The sequence below is a fragment of the Bombus fervidus genome, chromosome 15 (genome assembly GCF_041682495.2).
Source record: "Bombus fervidus isolate BK054 chromosome 15, iyBomFerv1, whole genome shotgun sequence".
NCBI lineage: Eukaryota > Metazoa > Arthropoda > Insecta > Hymenoptera > Apidae > Bombus > Bombus fervidus.
In genome coordinates this window covers 3,242,911-3,265,650 of record NC_091531.1, presented here as the reverse complement: position 1 = coordinate 3,265,650, position 22,740 = coordinate 3,242,911, and the positions used below count along the sequence as shown (strand labels likewise).

The 22,740-nt window shown below is 31.3% G+C and overlaps 1 protein-coding gene and 1 long non-coding RNA gene across 2 annotated transcripts; one reads left to right on the top strand and one right to left on the bottom strand.

Moving 5' to 3' along the window:
* Positions 1-274: 274 nt before the first annotated feature.
* On the bottom strand, positions 275-22,579 carry LOC139994970 (very long chain fatty acid elongase 6-like). The gene is made up of 3 exons (XM_072018068.1): positions 22,302-22,579; positions 1,973-2,378; positions 275-1,706 (listed from the first exon to the last, which is right to left on the bottom strand). Exons 2-3 carry the CDS (start codon positions 2,296-2,298, stop codon positions 1,160-1,162), a joined length of 873 nt encoding a protein of 290 aa, XP_071874169.1. The 5' UTR covers positions 2,299-2,378; positions 22,302-22,579; the 3' UTR covers positions 275-1,159.
* LOC139994977 (uncharacterized) lies at positions 1,703-2,132 on the top strand. Its single transcript, XR_011801839.1, has 2 exons — positions 1,703-1,841; positions 1,949-2,132. It is a non-coding gene; the product is annotated as an uncharacterized lncRNA (long non-coding RNA).
* Positions 22,580-22,740: the final 161 nt, after the last annotated feature.

The window sequence follows — 22,740 nt, the reverse complement described above, 5'->3', positions numbered from 1 at the left end:
AAAGTAAACACTCTCTATAAGACTGATTGCACTTTGAAAGTAAAAAGACGTCGGCAAGCTGCCCGTTTTATTATTCCTAGCAGCACAAAATAGTCACGATAGAAAATAGTAATTATAAATCCTCTTTTTTCTTTTATTATTTTCTTTCATTTCTTAAATGGTCATCAATTGGGATTGCGATTTCGGTCTTCGATTATTACCTATCGTTTTGTTTTACTATTTTCTACGAAGAATATCTTAGCTCGTTCTGGAGGTAGGCCTAATGAAATTTCACTTCTGCTTTTCTTTCCCCATACTTTCTGATTTCTTCAAAAGTAATTCGCTTTTCTTTTTTATCGTTATTTCGGTAGAACAAGATTTGGGAACAATTCTTTGTGTTTGTTTTCTTTTCTTTTCGAGCAACGTGAAAAAAGATTTCGGATGTTCTTACGAAAGATCGATCAGGATATATATTTTTTAATATTATCCATCATACTTTACATATGCAGATCGTTATATTCTTTATGATATCTCAACATATCTATACATTTTCATAACAATAAATATGTCAAACATATGAAATGTAATAAGAATATATTAATTATTCGCTGACGAATTTTGTTCAAATCTAATATTCTTTCTTCATTATTAAATAGTTCAATCATTAAATGATACATTCTTACTATGTTTTTAAATATTATGTCTCCATCCTCGTTCTACCAAATTTTTTGCTAACTTCATAAAGAAGCGTAAAGAAAAAATTTCATCAAGAAATTTATTTTGAAATCGTTCCTAGACAAACAAAAGTTTCAAGACGTCCCTAAGGAGAAGCTCCTTCTTCTTTCATTAATTCTGTAATAACGTGTTTAACGCGTCTCACGCGTTAAACAAGTTATTATGAAATTTATTACTAAATTCAGTGTGCAACATTTAATATTATTGTAAAATTCAATGTGCTATATCTTCAAGTAATTTCCACTCTATCTCTCACCACCTTTATCCTACTGCAACCAGTTTTTACGACTTTGAATTAACAAAGATTCCTAAAAAAAATTTTCAAGGGCCATTTCTTGAAATGCATTTTCATAACGCCTTTGAAAGAAATCTTATTGAAAAGCGTTTTCAAGGAATGTTCCTGGAAAGGGTCTATAGAAAAAGTTTTCAAAAATTGTAGTGTGCTTTAATTAGCCTTGAGCTTGTCATACTCCACTGTTCCATTAGCGTAAATCTTCTTCCCTACTTTGTTATTAGATTTAGATAGATAACTCTTCTGGAAAAATTTAGCGAAGAGTACAAAATAGCTGAAGTACATGAGCAAACTAAGTTTGACGTTGACACGCGTAATGTGGCAATCGATTTGGCCACTTTCCAGGTACTGGTGAGCCGAAATATTTATAAGGCAACCAATAACCATTTGTGCTAATTGTAGCGTAGTGATCAGCATGGCGATCCCCTTTGGTGGTCTATATCGCATTGCTTTCAAAGCATAATATGTATACATTATGGAGTGAACAAAGTAATTCATTACGACAAACCACCTGGCTGATGCTGTGTATTCCGAGTATGAGAACCATGAGTAGAGAAGAACCGTTATATGATGATACCAATGCAAAAAGATTAGTGGTTGTTTCCGTAGCACAATGAAGATTGTGTCGCCGAGTTCTGGAAGCTTTGACAAGACAAACATCCATGTCCAGAAACCAGACACACAGTCTTGTTCGATAAAGCTGAAAAGAAAATATGCAAGCATTGGATCAAACCGTCCGGCTTTGAAAATTTTCAAATATTCGTATATCAGGGGTGTCGTGACCGCAGTACATTTTCTAATAAATACACATTCAAGCATTGAATTCTACACCTGAGTGAGACTATTAAAATATCAACAGCTTTGAATATCAAATATAAGAAATGGTACCATGATAATATCTAACTAATAAGTAATATTCTAATTATTAGGAATACTTTACAGAATAAGGTACAGAAATGAAATCACCTAGGTATGCAAACACTATGGTAAAACCCATAATGCCTTAACACGTGAATCAACTCTGGTGCTGTTCTAGTAAATCCAATAATAGAGAATGTTGCAAGCAGTGTGTTCCATAGTGCGAGTATGCCTCTCAGTTCAAACTTTGGTCTATTTGACATGTAATGCTGTCCTCCAAAAATTAGGATCATGTAAATGCCACAATAGTAAAAACAGTTTGTCCAATTCTTCGTCATCCATATCTTAGTATCCATATGAATGAATGTCTCTTCGAAGTTGAAGACATATGAATAGTTAGGTACAGTGACCTCCATATAATCCACTTTGTTCATCTTGAAGTATTTTTTTTCTATCTGCTGGCTGCAGAATAGTTAAAGAAATTGCACTTCCTCTTGCCTCCGTCGCCTATTGACTGGAAAAGAGAAGAAAACAATCTTTAAGATATCTTATTAATGTGGGAAATTAAAATAAAAATTAAAAATTTTGCAAACACAATTACAATTACAATTATACAATTACAAATACGATACATTAAGGTATGCTACAACAAACCACGTTAGAACGAGCAATTTTCATGATTCAAATCGAAATACTATAACAAGCTGTATAAACATGCTACAATAAATACAAAGAAATATCGGCTACTCTTCCCCCATGTTTTCATTCCGCCTTCGCTACAATGATTGAGAACTGCTACCAACTGACGATTGCGAGTCTTTTGAATCTCTCTTTCCCTTCGTTTAGTAATATTTCTTTTCAAACAAAAGAACAATTGCCTAAAAGAGTATTTGTTACCAAATAAAGGAGTTGACAAAGAGTATTTGCCAGCAAACAAGAGGGTTGAAAAAGGTAAACGCCTAAATATATAAATGAATAAAAGCATAAATCCACAATATGGCATGAGCATGAGAAGAAACTCTGACTTGGTATATATAATTTTCTACATAATGAATCGCCCAGCATATCTGTGCGTATCAATAGTTGCTACTATTATTATATCTACTATTATATATGCCATATCAACAAGAATTATCTCGCTTCTTCAGCAATGTCGGACAACAAACCGACATCGGCACATTTTTGTTAGTTAAATATACATATAGAGTGTTCCAGAATAGGTGAGTGTTACAGTCAGGCAGGAGCTTATTCTACGTAAGTCGAAACCCTTATGCAATCACTTGTTGAGAACACGTGTTAGGTTCACGATGATGTCGCAAAAAGATAAAGCGTTTCTTCTTTTTCCTTAGAGAGCTTATTCGGAGAACTTAAGGATCGTATATACAATTTTTCAGGGAATTTGGTTTGGTTGAGATAAGTCTGAGATGAAATACATATTTGGTCGAAGACATTTTCAAGGTCATCTTAGTAATAGTCGATGCCAAGGGAATCTTTTGCGAAGTTTCGATCAAAAAACCCATGGATCGGTTTTCGCAACGGGATAAATTCAGTTGTACAGCACATACTTCGAGTCTGATAAGATATATTATTCTGTTGATGATATAGTTGGGTAATTCTTTGATAAGAGTCGAAAGACTAGGGTACAAAGTTTATAAAAGTTTTCAAAAACAATACAAAAATACCATTGATGATTAATTTAAGAATTATCGCTTTTCATGGAAGTATAATAATCGCAAAGACGTCTGGAAATCTGGGAATTAATGTAGAACTAAATTGATATCGATGCTAGCTTTCCGATATTTCATTCCTACATTTCGCTAATCTTGATATTTAAAAAAATTCGATTTTACATTGGAATCGTTAAAAATGGACATTTTATGACGAATCACTATATATATATATATATAGATGATGAAGAAGTGTATGAAATATGTGAGAGGTACGAACGACAAAATATGTAAAAAAATTTCGCGTTTGTACAGAGTGGAGTGAAAATTAAAGCAATTTGCACAGAAACAGCATACCATCGTTTAAAAAATGTGACACTAATTACTACGTAGTAATAAGGATAAGAATAACACTGGCTCGAAAGCATAGTAAAAACCAACATTATATCAAAGAAATATTATTACTTTCTTATTTATATTAATAATCCGTTTATCATACAAGCTCGTAATAATAATTAATTAATATTTTATTGCATTCTACATTTATCACTAATTTATTACCTATAAGAGAAAGACAGAGTTAATAATGTGAACAACACCTTGCCTGTTCATTTATGTATATTGCCATAGGTTAAATAATCATCAACTTATTAACGATTGGCCAACATACAATCAATTACGAAATTGGTGGAATATTTATGTTTTATAGTTTACTTGTATGCAGATTCCTGTGTAATTCTTATTACATAGAATCTATACAATTACACTGCAAATATTAAGTGTGCAGTAATAACCATGCACAATATATTTTATTATATACGTATTACTATTAATCAATTTCAGTGGTTTAGAATTGGTCACAATGTTAAAGTTTAATACTTGTTATATCAATCAATTATCTAAGTCTTTAATTCTAGTCTAAGTAGTCCAATTTATAAATCCTCTCATTATATCATATTTTGCATTTTAGAAAATTATATGAACTTAATAAATTTGTGTGATAAATTTATCATAATAAAATTAAAATATCCAGGACTATTTCCTTTTTTCATGTATGTTATACATCATACAAATATAAAATATAAAATTTGCACTCCCTGTGAAAACAAGTCGGAAACATAGAATAATATTTATTCATAGGATCGTTCACTTCTGAGAAAATGACGTTTGACAATTTGTCAAGTATGTGTTTTATCGTGCAAATTCTAAAACAATTATGCGAAAATTTAAAATACGTCGATGTTATTAATTTTGACATAATAATTAATAACAAATGCTAATGTTTTATTCTATTGAAATAATAGTAATATAATAAATAATATAATCAGGCAATATTACATTGTTGATAAATGTGGTAAAAACGCAAACAGAGAAGTATGTTGCGTGAGCTTTGACTCTTGAAAGTCCATGAAATGAGTGAATATTCATAAAAACATATTAATGCACATTAACAGATATTATTTTATTTACATATTCAGGTATCCCTTTTCAACGTCAAATAATCACTCGAATGAATTATAATTTTCAATTAAATGAAAAATCAACTGCTTATGTATAAGTATGGTGGAAAATAAAAATTGTAATAATAAATTACATTATGTTTGATACATCATTTTTTAGAAGTCAAACTGATTAACTATTCGTTTGGTTATGGGAGGATTTATAGTAAATAATTCATTTCTAAAATTTGAATTTGTCTTTTCTTTTTGTTCTTCGAAAAATGCAATAAGACAAATTCTCCACAATTCGAAGATTGTAGCACTTGCCTCGAGACTAGAGTTCGATATACGTACGTATGAGATATTCGATTTATCTATACACACATATGATATAATTCCTATAATGAATTATGTCATATTTATATATTTTTGAGAAAATTACAATCGGTACTTAAAATTGGTTTGCATTTATTATCTTTTAATTTCACGATTGTAAAAGTTTTTAATTAAAGAACAGTTTGATTATTCGGTTAAAGATCAACATTATACGTGGTACTCATTTCATATATAAAATAATCCATAAATCCATATTAAGCATACCGCTGTACAGTGACCTCTATTGAACTGTAGTGTTCGTAAGATCATTATATTTATTTATAGTGTTATTAAATTTGTTACTTGTCATCTTTTGTAATGTATTAACATTTCTTTAATATTTTAAAAGCATTTATATCATTCTGGACGGGTAGTGACGTTACACAGTGTCTGTATAGATTTCTGTCTCCATCGTTCCATATATTCTAGTATAACTTATTATCATCGTTATAAAGCTTCTTATAATTATTTCAAAGTTTTGCGGAACGCAAACGAAATAAGATAATTTTTTGTTAAAAATCTGTCGTACAATTAAATGTTATTATTATGAAGAAATTTTGTACGTACTTTCAAGCTACAATAAATGATATTTATAATGATTTAGAAGTATTGAAATACTTATGATCGGCAGTGCATATCAAAGCGCGGGCACACTAGTCTTCGAAAGTTCAACTATAAATCGCCAGATGTCTCGTAGGAGGCGCCATATATGACTTAGCGTCATAGAAATCTTTTCTATTTTCCTTATTATTATCATATGGCTTGGATGACTATTCCTCTACATTTACCAGCGCGAAAATATTGCATCAGAGTATTGGTATTATCTGCACTAATGCGATTTTCAAACAATACGAAATTAACTTAGAACCCAGAGTTCTTGCTTCTTTTACTTTCTATAATAACGAGTAATGGCGGGAATAAGCGTTGTAAACTCACTTCTCAAGAAATTTAAAGGAAATTAGCTTTCAACTCGATTAGAAATTAGAATATCTGCTTCTTTTGCTTTCTTCAATAATAAATAACGATAAAGAGATGCATCACTAAGCTCGTTAAGCAAGAGCCCATTATTATTTCTAATAATGTATTCACAGGATGCATCATCATAAATTATGTACACATCATGTATTAAAAAATATATTGAAATACATATTTCTTTGTAAAAATAACACGTGTAAGAATATATTGCAGATATAATACTTATTTTTTGTCGACGATTCGGCTGAGATTATCAATGAATTCTTATAATACAGCTGTATCATTTCTTTAATTATTGAAAATGCGGAGAAATGTTTTATATATAATGGTAATAGTGACAAATATATCTTGCATTTTGTTATAAATTCACTATTTCTTTTTTAATGTCACAGTTTATACAATTTTAAAAATGCTTAATTTTTACCTATTAAAAATTAGTTTTGACTTTTAAATTCAAAGAATTTTATACATTTTATACACCAACACGACTAAATATTATACATGTATTTAAAGAATATTTTCTGTAGTACGCTGTAAGTTATTTGTGCAGGGTGTTATAATACTCTCAGGAATGACGAATAAAACGTTCAGAAATCGAGCGGAATTATTTACGAAACGTGGGGCTTAGAATGACTGGCGTCCGGTGTATCATATTCGATATAGATATTATGTTATTAAAGTGGTAACTTGTTAATGTTCGCTTTTACTTTTTCTTACGAGTAACTTTTCTTTCAGCTTAGTTAAAGTAACTAACAAGCAAATGAAATAACTAAAGTTTCGTAATTAATCTTTGCACAGAATTATATAAAAATAAATCATATGCAATTTTTCATTTATTTACGTATACGTGTGTGTGTATATATATATATATATATATACAATCTCCCACGTACTGTCAATTTGCTGTTATATATATATATATAATTAGATGTTGTATATATATATATATATGTATGTATGTATGTATAATTAGATGTAGATATAATAGATACAATGTAGGTTCTGAACAGCAAATTGACAGTACGTGGGAGATTTTAAACAAATTTATGAGTCTAATATCTAGTAGGTTTCCCCCTCGGTGAATATACTCTAGTTTCATCATACCAAGGGGGAAATCATTAATTTACACCGATAGGTAATATCAAATAAAATTTTTTTAGAACTCATTTTCGAAGTGGAAGAATTTGATACTCTATGAAAATAAGATGGCAAATCTGATAAAAACAAAAAAAATACGTCATTGGAAAATAAGAATATGTATTGTATATATCTTTCAGAGTATAGGTAGTAATTTGCATATGCAGAAACTCATTGGAATTTGATTTTCTAAATGATCTTTAAAGTCATTTAAAATTTACTTTTCAAGGGAAGGTCTCACTGCAGCGCCGATAAAATTTCAAGCGATAAATAATTGTATCTCTGTCGGTAACATCTTTAATTACAAACTGTACATAAATATATATATATAATATAAATATTGAAAACCGTTGATATAATAATCGTCGATATAAACGTTGAAAAATTGTAATACAAATTCACAAATGAGACCAACGCTTTGTATTACGATAACTCTGTATTGTTAAAGACAATGTGCTTAAAGGCTCGTTTACAATTATTATCTTAATGTATTCCATGGTATACCTCATTTAATATTTCACACCACGACCGACTTTTCCTAATCACTCTTTGCCTCCTTTCTCTTTTACACTGTGCTAACAGTCTTTAAACATCCAGGCACACTTTTCTCGCACTTCCCATTCAAAATTTTATCCACCTCTAGAGAAAATATTCATTTTGAACGATGACCTACATCGCGCCACGTAGTTCGTTTTCATCTTCTTATGCAGCTCACTTATCCATACAATTATTGTTATTTCTATATTTATTACGTTTCTACAAATAACCGTTTATATAAAAAAAAAATCTGTTTATATAAATAAATGCCCGTTCACAGAATTCTTGCTTTTCATCGTGCGTCATTCTAAATTTATTACCTTGTATTGTGAACCTCGATATCAATACATTGGAAGTTATTTCTAAGACTATGACTTTACTGAAGAATGTTTTAAATGAAAGTTGAACAGTTTCGAAGAGATATAATTTAACGTATTATGAGTATTTTTGACGGAGAATGCATAGAGGTCATATAGAGGTGAAGTTCGTTTCTTTAAATGGTGCTCTATCTTCTTTTACATATTTATGAATACATACTATATTTACCGATTCTTTGAAACATTCTAGGTGAATAAGAAATTAAGATGAAGTATTTCAAAAATGATTTATGAGATTTCGTAATATGTTTGATGTATTAGAAGAATCTATATGTGAAAAATAACAGTGATATATAACGCAATAACAACTTAAAAATTTGACATTTACATATGTCCTCTGTCCATTCTCTTATAGAAAAATCAATCGCGTCATATTACGTTCCCCTCGAAACCATCAAACTTTTATTTGAAATATTTCTCCACCAGTAATCGAAGTGGTTTCAATTACGCGCCAATTACACAGGTTCCAATTAGGTTTATCCTAATATGTAACATACAATCTAGCAGCATATGAACAAAGGTGAAAATTAAAAAATTTCCAAAATTGCTTCGAAAACTGAATGTTATCAATCTCAATGCGAACGTTAAACTTGAAAATGAGTTGCTTATCATATAAAATAATTTATTACAAAATATGTTAAATCCGTTATTAATAAGATAGATAATATATATGTATCTACATTAATGTATATGTATACACTTAATAGAATTTACGACAGCCTCGAGTTGATAACAAAAATACTACTATTATCGTAAAGATAGTATCTTCCAAAGGACGAATTTAATTCAAAGAAGGCCTCATTTTCAAAAGGATTCGTTTTGAAAATTGGAAACAATTTGATGACCGTATTCCGTTATCAATTATCCTTGAGTAACGCTTGTTTCACTATCTATCGTTAGAAATAACGTTTCCAAATTGGCGCTAATGTGGAAATAGAAAATATCTGCCGGAGACAATTGAAAGTACGACGAGAGTTCAAATGCGCTAAACCGACCAATAAAATTCGTTTTCTCTCTCTCTCTTTCCTCGTTGCAAGTTAACGCAATGAAATTGTATATTGCTGGAAAGTTAAAATACCGATATGCTATTTGCTTTACAGGTGCAAGTAACGACTCAACTATAACTTCTTCTCGATGACTATAAATTATTTTCGAGAGGCTTATCGCATACGAAGATAGATACGCATATTAATTGGAAACGCCACAATGCGATAGCGATCCAAGTCGCCTCGTATGGTAAGTTCTATAACCTCACTTACAGCACTCGACTCGTAAAAAGTACCAATGACAACTTTTTTTTCCTCTGTATGTTACTAACTCAACAACTACAAATTTTCAATAATGTCATTGTGGAAACAAATGAACAATATATATCAATTACAAACGTAACTTCTTTCCTTGACCCGTGAATCATATCGCGAGTCTCACGCGATGCCGTAGGGCAAAGAGGTTAAACGATCTGGCAAGTATCATCTGGCTATTATCAACAACAAGAATGTCAACAAGTTGGGATTCTCACGCGACTCGTTCCCCTTCCATTTTTCGATCGTACGTTCACTTGACATTGATATTGGATTGCAAGATCACGATTAAACTAGGCATAGGTTCGCTGAATCAGGCAAATTTCGAATGCGAATACACGTAAACAGTAGCCATTTACGAATACTAATTTATTCGAACAGTTATAGAAGAAGATATATTCACAAGAAATTATCTCTTTTTCTTAATCCACTGTATGTAATAACCAGCGTTGTTATAACTGGTAAAGGAACAAAAGGAGGATAGGGATATAAACTACGGTGTTGATATCCGACATGCTTGCACGAGTTACAAAACCCATATAAAGATTGATATACGTTCATATGACATTGAAGTGTACGTAAGATAACATCAAAAATATTAAACGACGGTGAATATTCAACGATTCCTAAAATTATATAATATTTTTTTCTATAATCTAGGTTTAGACTTTTAGAATTTTGGCAACTAGAGTTACAGAAAAATTGATTACCTTTTACATAACTTGCAGGAGTTATGAACACTTCCGAATAAATTAATTTGAATCTCAACTGCTAACTCGACAATTAAGAACCGAATTTATGAGAAAGCATCGAAGATTAATATTTTAAAAATTCGCTATCGCCGTTTAACCCATTTGCATCCGCTTTTTTTTATTTCCATTTTAATCTAAATCATTTTTTTTTAAATAAATAATTTTTACTTTTTTCCTTTGTTATAAAGAATGTAAGATGCGATGTTTGCGAGGTAACATTGTCTACCAATCGTTTTGAACAGTGAATTTTCGATAAACTCTATGAGGAATTCGGATGTCATTTAGTACACCTACGACTGACTAAGCGCGATGAAGGGACCAGTCCTCTTAAGCAGAGTCATGATGCAAATGGGTTAAGGAAAAAGTCGCTGCCCGCGGCCTAAATTTTTAACTTCATGAATATTAAGAATAATTTATAATTATCGAAAAGAAGTTATAGTTGAGCCGTTACTGGTAACTGCAATTAAAGAAAATGCCATATTGGTATTTCAACTTTCCATCAATATACAATTTTACTGCGTTAACCTAAAAAGAAAAAAAGGTTCTCAATATGCTACGTAATACGTCATATATTTCTATATATATAACAAAAGAAAATGTTTGAATACAAGCGGTTTTTAGAGCTTTTAGTTTACATACGTGTGACGCTGAGGACTGTAGAAAGCAACTAGTGCGTCGTATACGTGTGACGCATGTAATGAGAAAGATAATCTATGATTCAGACATATCGCCATTCCAATGTAATAACGACGTAACTGCGAATTTGTATTTGCAAAATACGTTGCTAATCGCGCACTAAGATCTAACGTCTCATCTTCCGACTACAAAAATTGCATAATTTTCAGGACACGTCCCTGACCACTAGGTGGCCGTTAACAATGCCGTTATCGAAATATTCGTTGTTGGCTATCACATTTCGTAGCAATATCAACGTACGTAAAGGCGTTATGTTCGGCACAGGTTCGATAAAGTTTTTTTTTTTTTTTTTTTTTTTTTTTTTTTTTTTTTTTTTTTTTTTTCAAAATATTAAGTCGCTTGTTGAGCAATGTTAACCAGAAGCTCGATATATTTAATACTTAAAGAAATATAAAAAATAAATAATATAATATTAATTAATAATATAAATATTTCGAACACGTTCTGAAAATTACAGAGTAATTAGCATGGACCTATAGGGTGGAAAATATACCTCGTTAGTAGCTTCGAATATACGATTCATATTTTCGACTTTTTCTCGACAATTATTCAACTTCGAACAACTAAGCCTCTTTAATTTTGACAAACTTCACATACAGTTTTACTAATAATTACTTAAACGAATAATCCTTGTAATGAAAATTAAGGGAGGTTCGTTTGACTTTACGATGAAATAATTTTTATTACACTGTCGAGTAGATTACATTAGCAAAAAAGAAAGGTATTTTCGGACGCATAAAGCGGGGTAACGTTTGTGAGACACGAAACAGTGCGTCAGCACAACTGACATTCCGATTTGCAAGAAGAAAGAATGAATAATGTCAGCACAACTGACATTTCCATTGCGAACAGGTAAAATAACGTATTTGATTCACTTCGCTGTGTAAAATTAATTCATTTATAATATAAATGGATAATTACATACTGACAAATGGAGTTATCATAATTGCATTATAATTGTGATAATCACTAAACGATTATTTATTTCGTACACGCAACAGAAGATTCAGTTACTATAGAATTTACTCTGTTGTATAGTGAATTCTTGTATCATAATTTTACTCTTAAATTTGATATCAATATCTCCAAAAATAACTTTATAATAAGATCATATTAATAGAAGAATAATAGAAGAATAAGATCATATTAATGGAAGAAAACAAATTATAAGAATTTAAAAACATTGAGAAATTTTTCGACCAAATATAAAGATAAAAAATTAAACATAAATAAATAAGATTATTTCATTTTTGTAGAATAAGAATTGCTCGATACGTAACGTAAATAAGCGATATATAATTACTTAAAATCGTGAAATTACTCTTTCTTGATTGCTATATAAAAATTACAAACATATAAAGCACTACTACCGAGTAATATCGTTATTAATCTATAAAACGAATCTGAATTCATTTCTTCAGAAATAAAATCTAACGAAGAAGAAAACAGAATTTACTTCGACAAAAAACATTTCATTATTACATAAGGAACAACGTTCTGTTCCATAATAAAGATAATCATCATGATTTTTATCTCATCTTATGTAACTGTATTAAAATCGTTTCGTAATAACAATAATGAAATAAACAGGTCAAAGAATACAAAAGAGACGAGACGAATAGATGGATAATTTTATGTTCTGTTTCTATCTCACACGTGTCTAATAGAATTTAAAGATACTCATTGTGAAAGTAAGGACGAAAAATATTACGAATAATTGTTATCAGATAAAATAATAAACATGAAAAATAATTAAAAATAAAGAACATGATAAAGCTGTTGCGACACGAAAATAAAAGTTCAAAACAAGATAATTTTTGCGGTAAAAATCTATCGTACGATTATACGTTATTTTTAGGAAGAAATTATTTACGTATTTATGTGTTCGAATATTAACACGAGTGAAACTATATGCCAGTACAATGGCAGTTATTAAAACCGTTCGATGACAGTGTTACCAGAAAGAGGGACAAGTGTCCCTCGACGTTACCATTGCCACTCTACCCCTACGTCGCATGTCTCACTCTTGCGTCTCTTCGCGTCGCATCTATACAACGCAACGTTATTTGTACACCCGTCTCCCCTCTCACACCTCCATTTGCCTACAGTCTGCATACAATCTACAACGATAGCTGTAGACGCGATGAGGAGAATAGAACGGCAGTGGGGGAACCTGAGGGACGAACTTGTCCCTGTTTCTAGTAACGCAGTTCGGGAGAAGCAGGGCGATTCGGATAACTGAGTCGTTCGGATAATGGGAGTCCACTAACTCTCTTTTCCACTATCGTTTCTTCGTTCGTATAGGTGATAGGAGCTAATGTTTGTATAACTGAATTTATACTCACCTATTCGAATACATAGGCGGTGGAGCAATAAGTTTAACACGTTGACTGCCGCGCGTATTTTCAATGAAATCTCCTTCAGGCTGCGAGTGCCGCTGTACCAAACGTACTCTGCTAGGTACTCTCACCGATATTTTAGATAACTTAAAATCTATACCCTAATTCGTTACAATGTCGAAAAGAAAAATGGAAAACTTATTTCTTAGCGAGTCAAATAGCAGTGAAAAAGAAAGCTTTTACGAGGCTTACACAAATTCGGATAGTAGCGTGAGGAAGAAACCAGACTTCCTAGAAATCGAAATATAAATAGAATTACATCGTCTGATTCTGATTCGGATATTGATAAGTGCAATCGTAGTGATATCGAATGTAACGAAGATACTGTTGACGAGATTTTACAAGAATTGGTCATTGAGGAAGAAAGAAGAACCGATGACACCGAGGAAAGTGCAATTCAATTTGGTGAATGGAATGAATTTAGTGGTCGGCAGAAGTCATTTCCTTTCCCCGAGACAGACGGCCTCATTAGACAATTACCTGGCGATGTCAATCCATATGATGTGTTTGAGTTGTTCGTTGATGACGGAATAATAAACTTACTTGTATCAGAAAATTGTCACAAGGAAGGGTGTAAATATTAAAAGATTTAGAAAATTATTAGCTGCAAAATTATTAGGGTTGTCTGAAAATACAAAAAATCCTTGTCTTCGATGGAGTCCGCACAATATCGCCGTTCGGAAAAATGATTCCGGAAGAAAGCATTAGACGCGCATGCAAACTATGTTATGCAGATAAAAGACGTCAGACGGACCGATCAAAGACACGGGAGAATTTAAAGAAAACAACAACTTATTGTCCAAATTGTCCCGACCAAACTTAGCTTTGTATAGAATGTTTCAAAGTTTTACATTCTAAATAATTTTCTGAATAAACCATTCTCGTATTACTTTTATAACAATTCAATAGTTTGATTACTTCCTGTGGAGTATCTTTTCAAATACCTACGACGATCCTTCGCAGGTAGTCAAATAATCATCACCCGAATACGGGTGACACGACCCGACCAGAAACTTTGCTGTCACCCAAATGCGGGTGACGCGGTACACCAAAAACTTTTGGTGTCTCCCGAATGTGGGTGACGCGGTCTTAGCAGAACCTTTACTGTCACCTGAATATGGACGACGTGGTACGCTAAAAACTTTTGGTGTCTCCCGAATATTGGCGACACGGCCCCGACAAAAACTTTGCTGTCACCCGAATACGGGTGACGTGACAGTCAACGTGTTAAGGAGAACGTATCCCGTTTCTCGATCATTAACCTTTTTAGTGGCGACAGAAGGAATTGTACTTAAGCGTATATTGTAATATATATTATATATTTTTTATTATATATTATATAATATATAACATAATTGTACTTTACCTTTAATGTAAATTGGTAAATTTTGAGAAAAAGATCATAAAAGAAATGTAAGAATGATATTTACAAAATTCAAAACGGAACATATTACGAAATAAAGGGAGAATAAATTAATGCCAATTGTATTTCAATATTTGTTGAATATCACACTAATAATACTTATTTAAAATCGTTAGAAATAATGGAAAAATCAGTTCTCTTTTATAAACACAGTATTTGCAAATAAGAAGAATCATGGCTTGGTCATAGTTTGATGTAGAACACGTAGAGTATAAAGCATAAATACTGTATTCTCAATTATATATAACACAATTCCTAATATTAAAATACAAAACTAAATGATAATCCCATGATGCGCAGTAAGCGTGAGGATTACTTGCTTCAGAACAAATGAGCTAGAACAACATCACTGAAATAACATTCTAACGTTATTATATACATTTATAGTCATCCGGTTATTGAAAATGTGTAATATTTACTTATTATTACTCACACAAATAATTTACTTAGCATTGATGATCACTAATGTAAACACCGTGTAATCCTTTATTGCACAGATTACAGATTGTGCGCGATGTTCGCACAGGCCCGCCGAAAGTTTTACTCTCGTCCTGTCGATGCAAGATTATTTTGTAAAACATAAGGAGATATTCTGTTCTAAACAGTCTTATCTGAAACCTGTAACTACGGTCTCAAGCAAATCTCCCGTATCGGATTTTTATCTTATGGCACTGGCGTATACACATTCTCGGTATTAACCATCGCGGAATATAACAGAAAGTTAAACCTATAAGCAATTTTTTCAATTTATGGAATATCTCACACAGGACTTCCGCAGAGAAATTCAACCATTTATAACGATTTACAAATTTAGTTTGAGATAAAGTTGTCTCGCGATGTGAATAGTAAAGCGGGATCGCATACGTAACGATACATCGTCGTTGGCACTTTTCACAAGCGTTGCTAACAACGATATATCGTTGTTCGGCACTAAAAGGGTCAACAGAAGACGCATTACGATTGGTTTTACGAATGTCATTAGTTCGGATAAGCGGTACGCCGCGAAGGGTTAGTGCAATAACAGGAGCTCAGCAACGAGTTCGATAAATTACGCATTCCGACGATGTTCATTCATGGTAGATAGAGTTCGAGTAAATCGAGTTCCATTGTATACGTGCAGTTTGTTTCGACAAATCGCAGTCCATTGTGTATACCATGTTTAAACGATGAATTATTTCCTACGTTATTCTCACGTTATCCAAATGTTTTCATTGCTCATTGGAAATATACGTACAATCGTGATTGCGAATCGATGCCCTCGGATACGTGAAGCACAGGAATTTCAGCATATGTTTGTGTCACATTTTTCCGAGAATGATAACGTGCGATGCATGGAATTCAATGTTTAGAAGTTAATGTTGCCTGGTTCTGACGTACGAATAAGTTATGACTTGTATATGCGCAAACCAGTTCAATACTATTGATAAAACAGAGGAAACATGGGAAACGAAGAAAACAACGGAGGAAGACAGGGCAATTAAGATAGGATTTTACATCGAGAAGCACAATTTGAAACGATAACTTTTGTAGAAGTTCTATTATGTTTTTTAAATGGTTGCCGTATATTCCTCTGCTGGGCGAACAAAAGAGTATAAGTCAGAATTATTAATTTTTCAGAGGTTATAAAATTATAAAATATTATAAAATAAAGATTATAGAGATTATAAAATAATCTATCTTACGTTGCGTAATATTTTACTGCATAAGAGGTGATAATAAATAAGATATATGGAATAAGATTTATTTATAAAACATGTCAATTACGTAATTAATATGTACTAATGTAACATACGACGATTATGAATTCAAAGAAGATCAGTATTTGTAATTTTGTGTGGAAAAAAGTGATTTGCACACGTAAATGAGTCGTAGTTAGAAATTTGTATTTCAAATGTAATTTTTACATAGCATGTTTTTCCTCAGACAATTACCATGTTGCTTGCATATTAATGAACAAAAAGCACAAATTTATCACATACGCAAAACACAAACATTTCCAAGTATTACAAATTGTTACACTGAGTGAATATCAATACATGTACACAAAAAATGTACTCTATTTTTACTAGAAATTTAATTTATGATTATTTAACAGCAGCTGAAGCAAGGATTTGCGTCATTGTGGATATAAAATATTTAAATGTAAGACATATTTGCATTTATTAATATTCAATCAATTATTTTAATCGACAGCTTTAAACGCTATATTTCAAACGAGATACAATTCCACGAAAACTCGTTAAAAAATTGTACAAGTCTGTTCTAAAGTTATATAGAACATTTTCAAATTTTTTTTTATTAATTAATACAGTTTTGAAATATCCTTGGGATATTTTTTATAAATAAAACATTAATCTATTTCTCTTTAAAATAATTTTTTCGAATATTTTGCTAATTTTTGATTGATGTATTTTGTAACTTTACTAGGAATAGAATGTTTTCGTGTTTCATTAACACCTGTCTATACATCTTATCTATTATTGTGTGCTTATAACTTCTATATAATAACCACTTTTACTATAATTTTATTAATCGCTATTGTTATATAGATAGAAAGAATTAAGAATTCCCACTCTTCAGAAATATGATGAAATGACCAAACTGTGTATGTGTTCCCATGCATTTATGGGAAACTCAAAAGTGCAGAAATGCTCAGAATACACATACATATACAGTACGTGCTATTTAACTTTAAACGCTCAAATATTTGAAAAAATACGAGAGACTTCTAAAGACTTTGGACTTCTTCGTTTCTCGATATACGTTCTTATTGACGAAATCAGATATCTTCAAAACATTACAAATTTGTGTCTTCCTCACCATCGACTATCAACCATCGATATGAACTTTCAAATTCGTTACCTGATATGTTCCACCGAAACACATAAAGATGTTTTTCATAATATTACTCCTGCTACGCCATTGCCCAAACACAAGACCGCAGTTTCTTAGTATTTCTATAACAGTCCTAACTTAACCTAACTCCTTGCATCGCTCCATCAAACTTGGATGTTTGTAAGCAGAAGCGGATGGTACTAAAGACGCAAGCTTTTGTGTTTTCGAGACGTCTAAATGTCAGCTACAGTAAAAGAACTGGATATATCCGTTTGAAGGCCATCAACGCAAAGTCAAATAGATAAAAGCACAGTATGTCCTCTCAATACCATATAACTTTTGTCCGAAACATTTCCAATTGTACATAACCTACTGTATTAAATATCCAATGTATAATATTTAGTGCCTACTCAGTGGCTGAAACGAGTCTTTGTTTAGGTTCTATATTTTTAACGTGTATCCATCCGTGTATTTATACTTTCCAAAGACATCTGAGAGGGATACGCTATTGAATTATTCTACATATGTACGAAAGTAAAAAAGCATAGCGAAAGGATAATCAAGGATCCGCATCGACTAAACGACGCAACGAAGTTCTTGCATTTTATCTCATTCTTTCTCAAAATGACAAATTAATCGAACATTTCCAAATAGTATCAGACTGGAATTTGTATAGACATACGAAATTTAGAGATTACCATGGCTTTATACATGTGTTTCAACCGTTACATTACTCGAATAATCTAATAATCAAACATAAGTGTGTACCGAAGATTCAGAGGTTAAGACTAGGGCCACACGAGCGTTGAAACAATGTCCGTTGCGTGATGTCCGTTATAAGAATATATTGTCGTATATATTGAAAGCTGCACACTAAGAATGTACGTTACTTCTTCCTCAAAATATTTATAGTAGAACAGACGTTGGATTTTTTTGACGCATATTCTGCATTCTACACACGTGAAAAGGTTGTACGGAAGTTTATAAGACGCGTGATATACATATATATTTTATAGAGAACGTTCTCCCGATAATTCACAAACATTTTTCGATTCGTTTATTGTGAACTATTGTTATTACAAGAAACTTCTTTGTTGCATATTTATACAAATAAATTATTTTATAGTTTTTCGCGCACTTCGAAGTACACATTAAAAAGAAAAAGATCTTTTTATTTGAACCTATAATGCCACATCCCGAAACTTGTTGGGTATATGCACGATTAATGTGAATTTAATTATTTAAGCTATAGCATCAGATAGAGATGTTAAAATATAAATTACAAGCAAATTTTAAATCTTATAAAAGAACGTTCAACGATGTACTTATATACTTTTGCACCGTTCGCCCCTCCCCCTCTAAGAAAAACTTCTTGATCCACCATTTATTGTATCTGCTACAAAATAACGTCCATCGCAACGATCGTATGTAACGCAGTGTAAGTATACGTATATTGGCAAGAAACAGTGTCCGTTGTGACAGACGTTGTTTCAACGCCCGTGTGGTCCCAGAGACAAAAGACATCAATGCGCGCGCAGATCAGCTCATCGTTTACCGGAGTAACGGATGACCATGTTTTGGTTGAATCGACTATGGTTGAGTAGAGCTATAGCATAGCTAATGAAAATACGGATCGGAGAATACGTATGAATTAAGAAACACCATTTACTGAAAGTGATTATTTCCTACAGCATTTTTTAGATTAAGATTAAAATGTAATTCAAAAAAATGGGAAAATTTTGAAAGCATTTCAGGCTTCTCGTCGAAGTAAAGAAAACGTAATTAACCTAGCTTTGATATAAATATAATTAACGAATGTTACAGCAGGCAAATTCAAAAGAGAAATATTAGTATAATTTAAACTAGTATAGAGTGCAAGTTGAAATTAACTTAAAAGAAAGGAAAATTATGCTCGATTTAAAAATTTCAGAATTTTGATGGATAAAAGATACTCGTGGAAGGAACAAATTAACTATTAATATTCGAACAACTTCTTTTCTTTTTCTTTTTTTATTTTTTCTGAAGCAACTAGGTATGTTAGACACATGTTCGAATTCCAAGGAGCATTATATTCACGCATTGCATGATGTTACATATATGTACGCGTGCACGATGGAATATGTATGTATACATATTGTACTACTATCATACATGATAACTTTCTCTATCATTTCTTTTATTACGTTTCAAATATAGGGCAATTATACGTATTGCATATGAATTGCAAAAGTGTCACAATTGGAAACAAGTTCTCCAGGAAAAGCGAAAGATATTTGGAAACGTAAAAAAAAATTATTTACTCAACACATAATGTTGGTAAAAAGATAAACTCCAAGAAATGATGATCAAATATCAAATGTTTGTAATTTTTCATTCGTGCAACATCCCCTTGACGATATTTATGTTCCTCTAACACAAGATTGGATTATTTTGAGATACTTTTAAAATACATGTGAAATACATGGTCATCCACTAGAAATACACTAATTAACAATTTAAAGTATACAAAGAGTATTATAAATTGTCTGTCTATTTCCATGAAATGGTAATTACAAATTTCTATAATAAAGGACTATCGAATTGATCCTATGTAATTCAGTTACTCGCATTCTGTTATTTAAGTTAACCTACATACATATGTAGGTTTATTTATTTGTTTAAACATAAGTTTATTCTTTATATTATCGTTAAAATTTTTTTTTTTACGTACGTTACTTAATTTTCTCTAGAAAGAAGTTTAAGGATCAATAGATGTATATCGGTGATTTTTAGAACGAGTAATGAACATTTATATAGGTATTTTAATACAATACAAAACATTCGTATTAAATATTTCCGTGTATTTTTTAATTCTGACTAAACATTTTCTATAAAACATGATGTACAAAACGGTTGACAATATAAATACTTAATAAAGTTAGAAATTAATAGAGCTAATAAAATAGATATGTAAGAGATACGAAACAAATTATATAATCGACAACACGAATACTTAATAAAGGTAGAAATTAATAGAGCTAATAAAATAGATATGTAAGAGATAAGAGATAAATTATATATTTAAATGAATTTCAAATTTAACAAATTTTTTTGGTTTTCACACAAAGAGACTCTAAATCAACTCATTAGCAACAGAAATAATCAAGGCGCGCAAAAGAAAGTGCAAATTACGAGGAACCGACGTCACATTAAGATTTCATAACATAAACTTAAACGTCTCCCAGATAAAAATAGACCACATGTCCTACAAACTTTTATAAATTCTAAACTTTGTTAATCGAAACAAGAATCTATATTACGCGATTTGCACGAGTATATAAATAACCTACGTTTAGGAAAAAAGTGAAATTCCGATCCTTCTTTTTTTTTTTTTTTTTGTGATACAAAAATTCATACAATAAAATTCAATATTTAATACAACATGCGAAAAACTAGAGGGAATTTCAAAGAATTACAATTTTTTAATTAATAGAATATAAAAGGAGAAGATAATAAAAATTTGATGAAAAATTAGTGTAAAAGAATTTTTTATACGATATGGGAATAATTCATGGATGTTACGTGTTTTAAATCTCTACTCTCATGTTCACAGTTTCGCGCTATTCTGAATTCAGCTTTCAGTAACTTGAATATCCATCGGTTATACGAAAAATGTTTTCCTCGAAAGTAACGTGTACTAAAATTTGCAAAATGCAAAAATCTTCATTCAACAAACGTGACGTGACAATGTCACGGCATGAAATTCTGTATCGTTGCTTTATAACAATGTTGGAAAAAAGATGTTATTTCCAGGATTTCCTTAGCAGTTTCCCCCCTTAAGAGTTTTCGCAGATATAATGTGCTTACATTTACATAGTCAACACTGAATGTTAATATTGATACAAATTCTTAAATTTTAATTTCTTAAATTCTTTGAAAGTAATGAATAGAATGTTTAACTTTTAAATTAGTATTTTTCTAGATCTCATTTAAATAAGACATTATATTTACCATAAAAAATTGTGAAAAGTGTAAGAATTTTAAAAAATAAGTGAAAACTATACAAAAGATGAAATTAATGACCGCAAATATAGTTCCAACAGGAATGCAATATTATATTGAAATACAATGAGACTTAATTACTGTAAAAATCCTAAACAACGTAAATATGAAAATTAAGATACATATATTTGTGTAACTAGAAAATATAAGCTAAAAGGTATTGCGAGATAAGATAAAATATCGAATGAGGTATCACGCCACCACTATCAAAAATTTTAATACCATACAAACAAACAATTAAGATCAGCTATATCAAGCGAAAATCAAGACTATACAGAAACATATGAAAAACAGCGAAATAAATATTTAATAAACGATATGCATCAGATTTGAACTTTCACAACTGATTTTGAATCACTGAAGTTAAAATTCAGGACGGATACTTTTACACAGGAAGAATGACATAAGCTTCGTAGAAAAGGACAAAATTTTGGAACGAATGGCGAAAAAATTGTAGAAAAGATGAAAATTAAGAATACATACCATAAAGTGGGCCGAGGAAGTGATGGTTTGAGAACAAATTGATGGAGGAAGAAGACACAAGGTGGATCGCGAAGGTTCGTTTATATTACTTTGTTTGTGCACACCAAAAGACAGAGACTCGCACTAATAAGCGGACAATCGCGGCTGCTTGCTTTAAGTAGGCATATTCGTTGAAGACGATGAAACAAGACTGACTTTCAGTGCTAGTAGTTTTCACACACGCTGCCGGCCCAGCAGGATTAAAATGGTAGAATACCGCAAGGCGCCATCTTTAGTAGATGGCACGCAAGCGCTGTTTCTACCGCGCTTCTATTCTATACTGTCGATTGTTGGACTGAAACTTGAGAAAATTACTAGACATTGATCCTGGATATATATATGATGGCTAGACTTTACTTTAGAAGACTACGAATTATTGTCTAACTATTAACAATCTTGT

What these genes read in the sequence shown, in the direction of transcription:
- LOC139994970 (XM_072018068.1), bottom strand. Translation starts at nt 2,298, where the DNA reads ATGAACAAAGTGGATTATATGGAGGTCACTGTACCTAACTATTCATAT. An exon ending in CATAGTGTTTGCATACCTAG is followed by an intron (nt 1,707 to 1,972) that starts GTGATTTCATTT and finishes TTTTCTTTTCAG; the next exon opens with CTTTATCGAACAAGACTGTG.